At 42.3% G+C, this 16,135-nt stretch overlaps 2 protein-coding genes across 5 annotated transcripts in view; both read right to left on the reverse strand.

The window, feature by feature from the left end:
• The window catches only part of LOC116686483 (ras-related protein ORAB-1), a 12,354-nt gene extending 11,403 nt beyond the window's left edge, over positions 1 to 951 (reverse strand). The window contains exon 1 of the mRNA XM_032511504.1: positions 562 to 951. Coding sequence (XP_032367395.1) covers positions 562 to 575 — 14 coding nt within the window. The 5' untranslated portion in view covers positions 576 to 951. The remainder of the gene's footprint in view (positions 1 to 561) is intronic.
• A 3,638-nt stretch (positions 952 to 4,589) lies between these two features.
• cep68 (centrosomal protein 68) lies at positions 4,590 to 14,715 on the reverse strand. 4 transcript variants are annotated; one of them, XM_032511502.1, is made up of 9 exons: positions 14,612 to 14,715; positions 12,695 to 12,753; positions 12,283 to 12,584; positions 10,348 to 11,358; positions 9,267 to 9,417; positions 6,977 to 7,173; positions 6,667 to 6,789; positions 5,571 to 5,667; positions 4,590 to 5,479 (listed from the first exon to the last, which is right to left on the reverse strand). In XM_032511502.1, exons 3-9 carry the CDS (start codon positions 12,550 to 12,552, stop codon positions 5,304 to 5,306), a joined length of 2,025 nt encoding a protein of 674 aa, XP_032367393.1. In that variant the 5' UTR covers positions 12,553 to 12,584; positions 12,695 to 12,753; positions 14,612 to 14,715; the 3' UTR covers positions 4,590 to 5,303. The 4 variants fall into 4 exon arrangements, with proteins under 4 accessions (XP_032367393.1, XP_032367392.1, XP_032367391.1 ...); XM_032511501.1 differs by having other exon boundaries at positions 6,977 to 7,176; XM_032511500.1 differs by having other exon boundaries at positions 9,216 to 9,417.
• Positions 14,716 to 16,135: the final 1,420 nt, after the last annotated feature.

The raw sequence follows: 16,135 nt of genomic DNA on the forward strand, positions 1-16,135 counted from the left end.
AACGGACGGAACCCTTGTTATCAAGTCATTTTCATTAACATTGTTTAGCTTTATGAACATGATTTGGCTAGCATAGCTGATAATTGTGTAATTTAAATTTAAATTAACAATTTTTCAGGCAAAAGCGGTTAGCGTTAGTCCCAACCCTAACGTTAGCGGTCAAAATACAAGGCCCCTTTGTCCTGTAACGTATTCAACGTTAAAGTCACATCTCAGAGTAAAACGCAGCGAACCGAAACCAGTCACATAAGCTAACGCTAACGTTACTGCAGCTGGCCCAACTGGCTCAAGACGTTAATGAGCACTTGTTATATTTTATCTACCGACTGACAACACAACACCATGCCACCGATACCCCTAGAAAATGTCAACAGTATCTCAGGCAGGCACAGCCAGGTGGTCATTAAGCCTTAGCTAGCTATGTCAGCAAATGTTACTGAGTTCAACTGCTGACAAGTTATTTGCAAACGCTAACTTATTTGTTAGCACATAGCTAGCTAGCTAGCTAACCTTAGTTAGCTTGCCAACATATAACACAACGTTCTTAAGTATGATACTTACTATTCGGGATTCATTGTTGACTCGTTGTATTGTATCCCCTCTCGTCAAGCGTATCCTTGTCCCTGTCTGTAGATAAACAGCTATGTTACGAAAACGGGAGCGGTGGCTAGTTTACTGCTCCCAAAACCACGACCCCGGCTAGCTGTTTCTCGGTAAAAATCCAAAATGGCTGCAACTCCAACCAGGAAACAGCTAACATTAGCCAGTTGCTTAGCAAACTCAGGAATATCACAAATTACGTGACTTGGATTTAGGGATGCCTTGTCGTTTAAATCAGACTGCTAACACACTCTACTGCTGTCAACATAAAGCGAATAAACCCGGGTGTCCTGCTAACCGGCCCTTCCTCTCTTACTGAGTGTGTCGAACTGTCAGCCCTGGGAGGGATTACGTCATTTAGTGAAACGTGGCAGAGCGGAGTCAGCTAGTGCCTCGTGTCAAAACTACACATTATACACAACTTCCGGACAAATACTAAAACCTCAAGGATGTGTATTTTGTACTTATGTTAAACAGTATTATTTCACAAGTATTTTCTCCAGTGACGTCACACAGTTATTTGACTACAGCTTGACACATCAGCCCTCAGTAGGCTAGTTTACCATCAGTAGGCTACCACTATTTAATTTCGTTTTCTGTTGATTACATCCCAGATTGACATTTTCATTGACCAGTAATCCCCTACAGTTTGCATTACTGAAAAATAAAAAGTGCTTATGTTAAAGTTAACTAAGGCAAACAACTTCCGTTTCTCCAGAAACTTCTGTCTGGAGTTCATGTGGTGGTGTCATCATGAGTCATGGTTCTGCGATCACTGGTCTAAAGGCCAATTTCTGCTTCTGCCTTCTGTGTTAAATTGACACCGTGGGTAGGACATATGTAGTTGTGTGGAGATCTTGTCCCTACGCCGGACCCAACCCAGTCTCACGCCAGTTCGTGAAATGTTCACGTTGATTTGATTTATTGATTGGTGTACAGTTCACGATTGTCAAACGTGATCATTTCACAAACTGCCATGACAGTGGGCTGCGCTGGGAGACGCAACAATGGGGAAATGACCCATCCATCACCCCATAATTACAATAAAACTGTCGGCGCGTCCACTTGACACAGCCTTCCTTGATCGTGTATAGCTCCCACCCCTCCACACAGTTGCTAGTAGCCAAGGAGGACACAGAGGATTAAAAAAATCACGATGGACTCTTCAGAAGAGGTCATTATCTTCACTTGAGTTTCTGTGAGCAAAAAGTAACAGGACGCCACAATCTTCTGAACATAGTCATACTGAGACATCCAGAGACAGTTGTGTGGAGCTGAGAGTCTTAATTAGCTTTGTAGCAACTCATTTGACCATGGCTTGAATATAAAGGACGTTCATTAAAGGTGCTCTAAGGGATGTTGGGTGACGCTCCTTCTTGTTGAAGTTCAAAGCATTTTCAAACATAACGAGACTAGTTTGCCCCTTCCTCCTCCTCATCCCGTCCCCTCCCCTTTTCTGCGCACTAACTAATGTCTAAAGTCCTACCATGGACTCTGTAACTTGGTTACCTTGGTTCAAGCCATTCTAGGGTGGTATGGAAAGCCTGCAGGAAGACTCAGCTCCGTTTGGGCCAGTGAGCTAAGCTGCTTGACCCTTTAAGCATTTTTTAGTAATCACCTTTTTACCGGCAACAGCCATTGTCTTGAATATGTGCAGTTTAGAAGAGCCTATCAGCTGCTGTGGCTTTTTATCCAAATACAGGGCTTGAAAGCAAAAATCAATCTCAACTCCCAAAACGTTTTACAGACTGTCTCGGATTGCCGTCCAATACCGATGCATCCCTGCGCATTCCCAAAACACATGAACATGATTTGCTCTGTCTGTCCCTGTCTGCGGTTTGCCCTACTCTGTGATATTTAAGTACAAGTGTTAAAAAATATCTGTTGTTCCAATTATATTCTCTCCAGACAGTGAGTTGGCTGATTTCCATTCCATCCATCCATCTTCATCCGCTTATCCGATGTGGGGTCGCAGGGGCAGTAGCTCCAGTAGCTCCAGCAGGGGACCCCAAACTTCCCTTTCCCGAGCCACATCAACCAGCTCCGACTGGAGGATCCCGAGGTGTTCCCAGGCCAGGTTGGAGATATAATCCCTCCACCTAGTCCTGGGTCTTCCCCGAGGCCTCCTCCCAGCTGGACGTGCCTGGAACACCTCCCTAGGGACCCCCCCAGGAGGCATCCTTACCAGATGATTTCCATTGCATGCCAATTAAATCTCCCATTCCTCTAATGATATAGCACAAAATGTCCCTCCTTTTCCTATTTGTCTTTCATCTAAGATGTGTTAGCCCTCCCCCCCACACACACACACACACACACACACACTCGATGTAGAAATAATCCTGGCACCCAGGTCAGCTCCTTATGCAGCAATGACAATTTTTAGAATCCTAACTCCAGAGCCAAGCTTTTCTAGGTCCTCTCTGCTAATTACCCTCTTTATGCCTCAGCTGCAAAAATCTAAAGAAAACTTGGCTGGCTAGTCCATGTTTCTCCCTCAGATCCTCAAAATATTTAAGAGAGGTTTTACCGGACCATAGAGCACCCACCTGATCACCAAATAAGACTCCCTTTCCACATATAGCTTCACCATTTTAAACCAAATGTTAAGTGATACCTCTTGCAATGGATTAGTACCTGCCCCCATATGGTGCTTTACATCACTATCTCCAGTGATCAGCCAATCAGAGGTCAACTCTCATTCCCTTTCAAAGCCAGGTGTGTCTGTACCTTGGCACATTGCTATTATGATGATGGATTTGCACCGTCATATTTTTATTTGTAATCTTTTGCACGTGTGTGTACTGCTGTGCGTAACAATCATAGTGTGTGTGTTTTTGTGCATAAGCCGAGGCAAATTTGACTAATGCGCTATTAAAATAACAATGAAATGCTGCGTTACTGACTTTAGACCAGGTTTTTGTTGTTAATGACGTGATCACTTCCCGCTGCCTCAACATAGCAATACGCCCAGAATGAACCCGAACACACCTCCCTGTAAGACCAGTATGCCCAGAATGCACCTGAACACACCTCCATGTAAGACCAGTATGCCCAGAATGCACCTGAACACACCTCCCTGTAAGACAAGCACACCCATGGGGACACAGATGGGTGCAGGTGCATTTGTCCCCCCTTTAGAGCTCCCCTACAGTCTTCTCTATAGAGCCCTCCCTAAAGTTTGTCTATAGAGCTCCCCTGCAGGCTTCTCACCCCCCCTACAGGTTTCTCTATAGCGCTCCCCCTACAGGCTTCTTTATAGAACCCCTCCTACAGGTTTCTCTACAGAGCTCCCCTACAGGCTTCTCTATAGAACCCCCCTACAGGTTTCTCTATAGAGCCCCCTTGTTTTTATGTTATAAAAGCAAAGGAAGACAAAAAAATTGACACAATGAACATCATACAAACAACACACTTCTATACAAATGTCCCCAAACTAAATCATGCACCAAAGAATAAAAATGTGTTTTAAGACGAGACTTAAAGACCTCGGGAGTAGAGGAGGACCTAATATGAATGGGAAGTTTGTTCCAGTTTAGACGATCTTAGGTTCCTGGAGGAATGAGTAAGGAGATCAGCAATATAAAAAGGGGCCAATCCATGGAATGCCTTAAAAACCAGTAACATTACCTTAAAATCTATATTTGACCGGTAACCAGTGAAGAGAAGCCAATATTGGGGATATGATGCCTCCTTCTGCTACCAGTTTAACAATCTAGCAGCCGCATACAAGGAACTGTAGTAGTCAATACAAGACAAAATAAGAGCATGAATAAGTCTCATTGTAGTTTAGCAATAGTACTGAAGTGAAAAAGCTACATTTGACAACAGAACTAATTTGTTTGTCAAATTTTAACACTGGGTCAAAGTGAAACCTAGATGTCTGGCAAAAGGGCGCACACTTGAGGCTAAAGTCCCAACATTTTTTCAAAAGTTCTACATATATACCGTTTCACATCCTGTCCCTGACAAACAGAGATTAAAACCACTATTTGAAACAATCCTCTTTATTCAATGACTTTGATTGAATTACAGTGCAGTAAACAGTTTCTTTGGGTTGTAAAGGCTTTTTAAGAGAGCGAGTTCACACTAATGACCACGGCCACACTATAATTTGCAGACCCAAAAATGTCCCCAAGAGCGACTGCATGTATTGCAAGGACACGTGGACAGTGACCACCTGTCCTGGTTATTAAAGCAGCTGAGAAGCAAACGTTAAAAAGTCATTGATCTTGATTCTACGAATTAAGATCATAGTGCAAGTATCCATATCCTCCAGAACGGTACAATGGGACTACATTTCACTGGAACTGTATCATGTGACCAAAAAAATGTATTGGTGTATGACTGTACCCTGCCAACTGGACAGAGATCAGACTGACTGGTGTGTATGCAGTAGACCAGACACACAGCTGTTTATGTCCACTGATATCTCAGTGTGCCATCGCAATATTTATCCATTTTTGAAATTCAGCATGTGAAGGACCTAACAAATATATTCACAGTCTGTGAGGTGGAATATGAAAGACAGATACTGTGTAAGTCTGAAAATGTAATTTAACATTTAAACAGACATTTCAATTGACAGATTAACATAATGGTGACAGTAACTGAGACTGAAATGAGAGCCCTGTATTATAAAACTGAAGATCACAACGAAATGAGTGAAATAAATTACATCACAGACACGTCCAGCAGTCTGTTTACAAAGTGGATCCTCGGACCCCCACAGGGTCCGGGTCCTCCTCTTTGTTCTGCTGGACCGGACTGGGCTGGGTGAGGCTGTCCATGGCAGCCAGGATGGAGGAGAACAAGTGTTCGGTGTGGGTCTCCAGAGATCCACGCTGCCTCTCAATCAACACAAGGGTGTCTCTTAAAACTGGAAATGCAGAGAGAATACAAAAAAAACACTCAGTGAGGAGATAATGACATAAAGTTTGTGTTCATAATGTTGCATGTTTCAAACTGACGTGGGGACATGGTGTTAATGCAGCGGAGGAGGAGCTGTCCGGTGTGCAGAACACAGGAGGTCAGGGGCTGTTGACTGCTCACTTCTCTCTGAAAACCCTGAAAACAAGAGCATCACATTACACTGTTAGAACACAATGTGGAAGGAGTGACTTTTTAAGACTTATTGAGTAGAATTGATTTTTCTTTTCCATTGTAATATACATGACACACATGGCACGAGACATAACCAGACAGCTTTATCGAAATGACCAGCTATGAAGCATTGAATGAAGTGTATTTATTTCACATGGATTTACTTCTGAAATGAATCGAAAGGAAAGGGAGTTGTGAAATCAACTCTTGTGTAGGCTTGTTGTTGACTCTTAAAAAGACTCTTAAAAATGATGGATCTTTTGTTGAACTGTTCACGAACTCTTGACAAAAAAAAAGGACATTTTGAAGGATTTAATTTGATTTTAATGAAGAAACAAATCTGACTCTTGATCTATAATGTTGTCACCAAGGACTTTTGAGTACATGGGTTGAACTGCTCTACAATCTTACCAAGTATCCCCTGGCAACAGCAGAAGTACCCGTAGCCGCTGGTCGGGACTCACTACTCAGAAGCCCATTTTAATAAACAATACATTATTTAGCGTCGTTATTAAGCCAAACTGACATTCCGCTGCTTTTCTCAGTTTTATATCTTTGTTAATGCTTCATACATCAGTATTGATGCTCTGAGCCACTCAAAGTCACTGAATTTCATGTTGTGATTGGCTAACTGAATCACTAAAATGCAACACGGACGTGAATGGAAAATGACTGCTGCTAACTTTGACTAATGTTTCTCCACAAAGAGAACAGCTAAAATAGAAAATGACAAATACTGCACAGATACATCGCTGTCGAGTTCATCTCAGATGACAAAAATGACCCATCTGGGTCAGAAGAGGGGCACAGTGAATTATCAAACCCAGCAGAAAAAGCATTCCTTGCAAAAAAGAAATGAGCAGTTGGTTCCAGGTGAAATCACTCCCAAATGTGTGTCCACCTATGCAGACATCCAATGGAGTAAAAACAGAAGCACGCGTATAGCTGCAGTCTGCATCTCACCTGATATTCAGCCAGGGATGACTTTACACTGTCTATGTCTACAGTGGGCGCACACAGCAGCTCCATCTTCTCTGACATAGTATATAACTGCTTTATGAGCTGCTCCAGGTGTGAGCAGAAGACCTGAAACAAATGGTTACGTCACAATGAAAATCAAAAAATAAAACCCTACAGATTTTACATTTCAAATTGTCAATCAGCAAATCACTTGTCAAAATGCTGTATGTCACTATGAAGGCAGTGTGTTCCATTGTATCACACCGTCATATTCAGGAATAACGCAATCTGGAAGGCCAGATCAGGTCTCTACCTGGATGTGTTGCATCAGGGAGTCACTTTGCTCCGGGTCCTCCTGGCTGCCCCTCTTGTTGCCAGGCAGGGTGAGACCACACAGCTGCTCCACCAGAACCTCCACCTCCCTGAGACTGGATGGACTCAGTCCCCCTCCTACGGACTCCCCCCAGGCTCCAGAGCTCCTCCTCACGGCCTCAAAGTCCCTTCGATCAGCTGCTGATGGACAGGAGATAGATTCTTTGAGATTAGGGCTATTTAATCGCAATTTCATCAAAATCGCAATATCCAAATCACAGAGGGACGTAATATTTGTCAAAGGCAAAATATGTGTCAAACCATTCTGAAAGAAGTATTGTGGTGCTGCAGAGACGTCCTGGCCTACAAAACCTATCCTACAGACTAAAGAAAACATCTTTGTTGGTACAGATCCTCACAAAAATCACACTATAATCAATCTAAATTTTAAGATTTAATATTAGTCAAGGAAAATGAGAATAAAGCTACAAAACATGAGGATTCCCTTCAATATCGTGAATCATATTGCAGTATCAGTCAAAATAATTAGATATTTTCCTCATATCATGCAGCCCTATTTGAGATGCAATTTGTCCTGCATTAAGCACTACAAGCTTAACTCCCTTCACCTCCATCGCGTTGGATTGGAAGCAGATATCTCAGAGAATGATTTCTCCAAAAAATAAAACCAAAACCATCTGCATGGAGATCTCGCCAGAGAGCAAGAGAGAACATACAGTGTGTTCTCTCCCAGTAGTGGCAGTAATGGACGGAGACGTCTTGCTGCTGGTCTATATGGGCAGTGTTGAACTGACAGCTTGGTTGTATGTGCATGTATGCGTGCATGAAGTTCTGGACAAAATTTTAGCTCTCTATGACTGAGATTTCTAACGTTAGCTCCAAACGCCATTCAACTGACAGCGTTTGTTATGTTTGATGCTAGCAGGTCCATATTTACTGGGTCACCATTACAGAAGTCTCTCGTTAGCATCTTGTATGCTACTAGTTGCAAACATGCGCAACTCACAGCTTCACTCAAATCTGCGACTCGATTCTGCACTGGCCTCACATTGGGCAGTCCCAACCGCCACAGTCAGCGCACAATGGCGGCGCTGTCTCGCCACGTTAGAATTACTGTTGACAAATTTAAGTTTAAGTTAGTTAGCACACAACTCTTAACACTCGTTACTGTAAGAAATTCCAAAACTGACATCGCGTTCGTTGGATCTCTGAGGGTAAAGGAGGCTGAGGGTCAAATTGAGAATTGAGAAAAAGTTTAATGCAACAGCAGTGATGAAGATGATAAGACAAAGACAATCAGACAAAACAAAGTAACACTGCAGCTGACAGCGGACTGATCCACGCTCCTCCTTGGAGTCACATGGAAGCAGTCCTGAATATCTGTAAAACACTCTCATTTATGCCGTGTACCTGGGGGCGGTTCCTTTTCACCTGGTGCTTTCAATTCCATTCTCATTGGTCCGCTGTTGTCATGACAACATGCCGTACATCTTTCCTGTGCAATGAGAACTGACCTGCCTTCAAACACTGCACCTTTGGGGGTCGTTTTGGTTACAGAACAGAGGTTCTGTTGTGTAAATGTGAAACTCTGACATCAAAGTAGTCCAATCAACATTGTATTGTTTTAGCCTAGACTAAGACCCCAGGGGACAGGAGACAGAGAGGACCACCTTTGTTGCATAGCAGGAAGCCCCTTTCCATAAGTTAATTGCCAGACTTGACCTGATCAACTCTTTACAGTCAGAAGGTGGGGGGAAAATGGAGACAGCTGTGTGCTTAATTTTCTAACCTGGTTCCTTCAGACATTTTAACTTTTTAAAACTCAACATTACACAACTGGATGTGGTTCGAGGGAGACAGAGGAAGACAGGTTTCCTCTTATCCAAATGCTCTGAGTGAGTTTTTTCCCCCCCCTCGACCTTTATATTATGGCCGCACAATTATTAATATCTAACGCTGTCCAAATTCCAAACCCAGAAGGTTATTGGGTACCCAGGAAGCCCAGTGTAAAGTGGATTGGAGGAACTGTTCACTCACACTCACACACACACACACACACACACACACACACACGTTGACATAGGGAGGCCGAAACCTTACTGTAAATTATTGTTCTTATTACTTATATTTATTTATTATTTTTGTTATTGTTAATTATTTCCAGATTCAGCAACAGCTGTTTAATTACACGTTCTGCTTAAAAATGGTATATCATTTACCGGTGTGAGCGGCACTCCTCTCCTCTCTGCCCGTCTTCTGTTTTCCTTCACCTGTGTCCTGACTGCTGTCCTCCAAGTCTTTGACTTCAGCCTTCTGTTTCCCAGGCAGGGTGATGGAGGAGAGGACGGAGGTGGTGCCCGGCTCCAGAGACTCCCAGCTGGCTGTGGCAGGCCGGCTCAGCTGGGCCGTTACCTCCCTCACCTGCAACACAAGGACCAAATACTTTCCATCTTTCGCTGAGGGACTGCAGAAAAAACTAACAAATACTGAAGCTGAAAAGCAGTGATCCGCATTGTGTTTAACTTTCTATAGTGTACTTTTGTTTGAAAAGATGACGATGCGTCTGTTTTCCCGGTCTTTTAGACACTATTTTAATTCCAAAGGCCAAGGAAACTTTATCAGGATGCACAGTATCCTGATCTATGAAATAACTGGGCTTTAATAATAAAAATCTGCCTGCCTCTATGGCTCAATGCCTCTATGTATTTTAAGGAAGAACATTTATTTATTTATGATACATTATTCATTCACAAAGACAATTGGTGTCCTTAAAGGTTGGATTTTACCTCATTTTTTTAATTAAGGCATTAAGATCAATTCCACAAACATTATTTTTTTAATCTTCTTTTTAGTCAACTTAAGCATGGGTATGTAAAGTTATGAACACAACTGTATAGCCTCCACTTCCTTTTTTTTTTTAAAGATTATTTTCTTAGGCCTTTCTTTCCATAGGACAGATGAAGACATGAAAGGGGAGAGAAAGGGGCAATGACATGCAGCAAAGGGCCTCAGGTTGGAGTCGAACCTGCAACTGATCCATTTGTTATATTTAATTGTTATGGGCTTCAAGTTTTTTAGGTATTATGTTATTGTCGCGGTATGCTGTTGAGTATACATAAAGACTATTCTGTTACTGTATTACCCAGTATATATACACAGTATATAATTAGGTAGGTTTTCAGACCATGGTTAAATAAATGCAATTTTAAAACATACCATTTTGGAAAATGATCAGCAATAATGCAGTGTGAGTGATTTGGAGTGAATGGGTTTTAACCATAGACTGTTAATATTAACACAGTCTATGGTTTTAACATGCAAAGGCACCGATGTGGTGTGGACAGCACTGACCTGTCTGGAGAGCAGCTGGAGCTCCTCCAGCTGCTCTGGAAGAGGCCGGAACTCCTCGTCCACCTCCCCACATCCACACCTGGGCCGTGGAAGAGCAGTTGAGGAGGAGGACAGTGCATGGTGCTGATGATGGCGACCATCACACTTGTAAAAATTAATTTCATCTCTGTCCTTACTATCGTCCAAACTGTCAAAGGACAAAGCCCCGGGGTCTGTTTGGTAGAGCAAGGCACCGGAGGGCGGACCATCGGGGGACTCAGGTGACTTATGACCCACGCTAAAAGAAAAGTCCAACCCTGACAGGCTGGTGGAGCTACAATGATGGTCCAGTTCAATCCCTGAGTCCTCCAGGTTGGGGTATGTTTGGAAGAGAGAGTCTTCCTGGAGCTTGGAGCTGTCCCCCTCACAGAGCACCTGCCCTGGTCTAAGAGGGTAGGTGTAGTCCAGAAGGGCCTGGTACTCCCTGTTCGGGTCCCAGCTTGCAGAGTTCCGGTCTGGAGATGGAGGCAAAGCTTTAGGGATGGCACAGGCCCAGTAGTTGGCCTGGTGGGGAGACATTGGATGTCCTCTTTTATGTCCTCTAGAAGAGCATAGTTTGGTCTCTTCCTTTCCTCTCCGCTCCCCCCCTCCCATCCTGAGTTGGGTCTGGCCTGGCCTGGAGTACCCTGAGCGAGGGGTGTAAGTAGGATACAGAACAGTGGAGGTCAGTTGTGGCCTAAGAGGCGGGTTCGGTCTCTGGACCTCCAGGGAGGAGTTTAAGAAGCTCCACTGAGCTGATCTGCTGCCAGGGAAAGAGGATCCCAAACTGGGTTCTTCATGGCACAGCCTGGTCCTGAGCTCGGAGACACCCGAGGGTGAGCGGAGGTCTTTTCTTGAGGCTGCGGGACGTGAAAGGTCACTGTGAGAGAGGCTGTAGCTCTCCGGGGTCAGCTCCTCTCCTGGTCTGGACGAGAAATGTAGCTCCCTGGGTTGCTGATTTTCTTCACTCGTGCTAACACCCAACTGGTTCTCCTACAAGACAGAAAACTGACAGAATTAAAACATGACACAGTAACATTTCTGGCTGTATCGGTCTGTTTTTACACCGTGATGTAGACGTTCTGTAATGGCTCTATTCTGACGTGACAGTTCCGCCCAGGTCAACAGTAATGATGTGAAAGAAGTTCCCACTTCTCTCACTGTCTTATTGGTGACCATGCAAAGTGTGGGCCTATCATGGTGAAATGAATAATACATTTTCTCATCCATGATATTATTTAATGAGAATTCTGCTGCCTGTTTTACGATATCTAACAGTCACCATGCACAATTCAAATGAAAAGGCAATAGGTTGTTGTATAAAGTAGATTTAAACCGTGGAACACTGACTAAAAGTAGAATTTAGGAAGACGGATTATTAAGTATTGATTTCTTAATACGACATACTGTATTTGGGCCACCGTGAATAAAAAGAAAATGTTGATTTTAATCCTTGTTTTCCTGGCAGCCCATCACCCCAACCCTCATCCATCTTCACCGGCTCCCAATTAAGTCCCCGCATCACATTAAAATCCTCCTCCTCACCTACAAATCCCTCCAGGGCCCTGGCCCCAAAGTACCTATCCGACCTCCTCCATCCATAACCCCCCACCCCAAAACCTGCGGCCCAAATATCATGATATGTTTTACCAAATATATCGATCCAGCAACGATAGTGGTGCTTTCACAAAAAAGAGTGACACAATGAAATATTTGATGAATGACCATCAGTAATGTGGATGTAATGACTAAGTTCAGAAAATGACATCACTTTACTGTACTGCAGCCTTTAAAACCAGGAAAAGAAAACGTATGCCATATTACGATATCCAAAATCTAAGATGGTATCTACTCTCATATCACAATATCGATATAATATCAATATATTGCCCAGCTCTAAAACAGTATCCTCCTCACCTTCTCTGTGTGCTTCTGTGGCTGCGTCTTCTTTAAGATAGATGCATGTTGTTCGGCAGAGAACAGAGGCTTTCTCATGACATACTGTCTGTCGCTCAGATACCTGGAGGTGGGCGCCACGCTAACATTTTTGTGTGGCCTTCCTCCGTCTCTCACTCTCCCTGTCCGGCCTCTTTCACTGTCTTCTGTTGTCGGATTCGGGCTTCTCCGGCTGGGTCTAAACTCTGGGAGGTGCATCTTCCACCTCTGGCTGCATCCCTTGGCTTCCATTGGACAAAGGAAACGTGAGAAGATCCGGTCAACTAAAAGGAATGGAACAACTTAGTAACTTTCAAATAAAAGTTGTGACATAACGTGCTGCTTTGTATCATTGACACATCATTTGATGCCATGGGTTTCATTCATGATGTACCTTGAAGGAACTGCGAGCTTTTTGTCAAACATCATGCTCAGTCGAGGCACACAGAAGCACTGTAATGACACAGGAAAGTCCATAAAAACACATTCATTCACTTTATGACCATCACTGAATCTGTGCTACAGCCCGGGCCTCTAACTGCCACAGGGGTTGTTTTTTTTGTATGATGTCTGTTTCTGCGTGTGTTGTTTTGTCTCCATCCCTCCTGTCTTTCCTCTCTGGGGTTTTTACTTTTTATTTTTTTTGCCCTGGGACATGTTATTTGTAGTTGTCAGTCGCCGTTAGTGTTTTCTTGGCTGTATACAAATAAAAATATTTTTTTTATCTCAATAAAAAAAAAAAAAATCAAAATTACACTCTCGATTCCCCCTGTTCACCATTTCATTTTTGTTTTCGGTTTAAACCTTGTGTGGCCAAAAACGGACAAAAATTCGACATTTTCGTCCCTTTTTCAGACTGTTTTAGTTTTCAGAAAAATCGGCTGCCAGGGGCCAGATAACAGCTAAAAGTAAAAATATCATTGATATTTTCATTCAGTCAGGGACAGAACTGAGTGAGTGTACCTGGGGTACACTGTTGGAAAAGTGCACGAAAAATCTGCTGCCAGGGGCCAGATAAAAGCTAAAAGTAAAAATATCATTGATATTTTCCTTCTGTCAGGGACAGAACTGAGTGACATAATTTCCTCAAGCGGGGAACAGTAGATGTGTTTTGAAACAATTAAATTTCTTATGCTGCACTGTAACTTTTATTCTTGTGTTTTATGTGTCCTAATGTTTCTATTTTGTTTTAAACTGTCTATTCATGTGTTTTACCTTTAAATTTCTTATGCTGCACTGTAACTTTTATTCTTGTGTTTTATGTGTCTATTTTGTTTTTTACTGTCTATTCATGTGTTTTATATGCTTATAAATTAACTGTTTGTACTTGTGTTTTATCTGTTTAACTGATTTTGTGTAAAGCACTTTGAATTGCCCTGTTGCTGAAATGTGCTCTACAAATAAAGCTGCCTTGCCTTGCCTTCACTAACACCATCTTACTACCACTAGTTTACAGAAGGCCTACTTTTTGGAATGCATGGTCAATAACCCTCATTTATATAAAATGATACCTAATATGAGTTAAAAAAGCTGAAATTATGAATTATTATGTCTAATAGTTAAGATCAGAGGAATGAAAGTGATCAATTGTATTTGCGTTGTAAGGAATTCAATCCATTTTTTTGTGGTAATTTGGTTAAAAAGAAACTCACATTTCAGATAGACATTTTTTAAAGGGGTCAAATTTGACCCGAGGACAACAGGAGGGTGAAGGAGACTGTGTGGGCCAATCACCAGTCAAGCAGCAACCACAGTACGTCCATAGCGCCCTAATGGGGATATTTAACACAGAGCTCGTGCTGCTCAACGGCCAGTCAGCTCCTAGGGGAAAGTGGCTGTGGAGGACGAAACCATGGCAACAAGCAGTGACACACTAGTGGCCTACACAATGCGACACGCCATTGTAGTCTACAGAGCTGGCTATATTAGGTCGCCAAAAGCTAATTTTGTTTAGGTTAATTCAACTTTTGACGAGAAACTTGACACGGAGCCTACAGAGAGCCACAAGATGTTTCGAATTACAAAGGCTTTGTGATTTTACTGAGAAATATTGCGTTGTTTTAGACTCATTAAAAAAAAGAATCTTGCTTATAACCAATCCAACTTCACAATTTTTTAGGTTCTGCCCATATATTCGGCATCATTTTGGTCCGCTGAGTTCCTTGTGATGGAGACTTTTCCCCCCACTGGGCGGAAGTCAGACAATACCGTGAGACACTTCTCGAAAAACCTAACAGTCTGTCCAGAACTACTCCAGCAGCCGTTACGGCTCTGTCGCTGCGTCGGAACGATACAAATGACAGACACTTACCACAAGAAGTACAATAGCTTAGCTAGCTGGGAGCGTCTAGTTCCTGGAGCTTCGCGGTAACTTGGTTTTACTGCCGTCCTGCAGCCGCCTCCTTCGTGCTGCCTTCACGTGCTTCCCCTCAAATCCTGTACAAAGTTAATTTGCTCTAATCTTTTCTAATAAACGAGAGTCGTTAATGTAGTGTGTAAAATATAACTACATATTAAGTATACAAAAGGAAAAATCCAATTGAACGCTTAACAGTGGGAAATGCGTCGTGTTACTTTGAATTGTTTGGTGAGGTGAAACTACAAAATTACAATATTACCTGAAGGCAACACAACTGAAGCCGCAGACAGATGTGGATTCACATTGCTCTCTAGCGGACAAAATAGATATTGCTTACAAATATATATATATATATATATGTATATTTTATAAGATCAGACAATGTATCTTTTAGTAACAACCTCTACAAGTACTGGCACTACCAATACAATCATCATATATTATCAATTATCATCATCATACTGATATGATGATGCATTAGAATACAGTGAGAGAACTAAAACCTGACTTAGACCGTATTAAAAAAGGCAATAACTCATGGCACACCTGGTAAAAAGGGGAACTTTTCTAAACTTCCTCCATCACAGAGGCATTGGTTGAATTAATAAACATCCTGATTAAGTATGCCTAAAAACATATGGAGTAGTGTGAGAAGAAAACTAGCAACAGAACAAAATGGGGCCCTTTTCTGGACTTACATCCATCATTACACCCCATTTGCAAGTGACATCCATCCATCCATCCATCTTCACACTCATTTGTGTCCCTGTTTGTCTTTCTCATATGAAAATATAGTGATATTCTTCATAAAACCACTTCAAAATGAATTAAAAAATGAACCGTGTAACCTATTACTTAAGTATTTCTTTATTTTTCTTTGAAACCAACAAAAATCCCATATGAGCTCTCCAATCAAGATCTGCGAGTCATCCCAGTGTGATGATCCCATTATAATCAAATGTCCAGTGGGAAACAAATGCACTTATTGGGAGGAAAACAGATTGTTGACTCCCGTTTTAAAATGATGATAAATAGAGCTTAACATTCATAGTTGGACAGAACACATCCACATCTACAGGACCCGTGCACCGAACCAGCCACACTGTCCCCTGCAACAAAACAACATCAATGTGCAAACCTCGTCTTGGAGCTTCACATAAAAGTCATTTTTTGTGACATTTCTTCTTTTTTAGCATGACCCTTTAAATGCACAAAATCAACAGACAGATTACACTTCAAGGGTAACTCCCGTTTTTTCAACCTGGATCCTATTTTCCTATGTTTTTGTGTCTAAGTGACTGACGGGAACAATACTTGACATTTGTCCATTATTAAGTGAGATAGCTGCAGTATGTAGTTAAAAGGGTTATTGTTCAGCTTGTATTTACCTTCACAAAAGTGCTTGTTTTGCCGCCGACAGACTCAGATTAATATTGTTGACAAGTTGAAAAGTGTCTGACAACATTATGGAAAGGA

This window comes from Etheostoma spectabile, unplaced genomic scaffold, assembly GCF_008692095.1.
Source record: "Etheostoma spectabile isolate EspeVRDwgs_2016 unplaced genomic scaffold, UIUC_Espe_1.0 scaffold379, whole genome shotgun sequence".
In the NCBI taxonomy this organism is placed as follows: domain Eukaryota; kingdom Metazoa; phylum Chordata; class Actinopteri; order Perciformes; family Percidae; genus Etheostoma; species Etheostoma spectabile.

Excerpts from the sequence above, each read along its gene's own strand:
- cep68 (XM_032511499.1), bottom strand. The coding sequence starts at position 12,552 with ATGGAAGCCAAGGGATGCAGCCAGAGGTGGAAGATGCACCTCCCAGAG. Across the intron at positions 9,418-10,347 it reads TCCAGCTGCTCTCCAGACAG|GTGAGGGAGGTAACGGCCCA; the intron begins GTCAGTGCTGTC and ends CTTGTGTTGCAG. Across the intron at positions 7,177-9,215 it reads GAGGAGTGCCGCTCACACCG|CAGCTGATCGAAGGGACTTT; the intron begins GTAAATGATATA and ends CCTGTCCATCAG.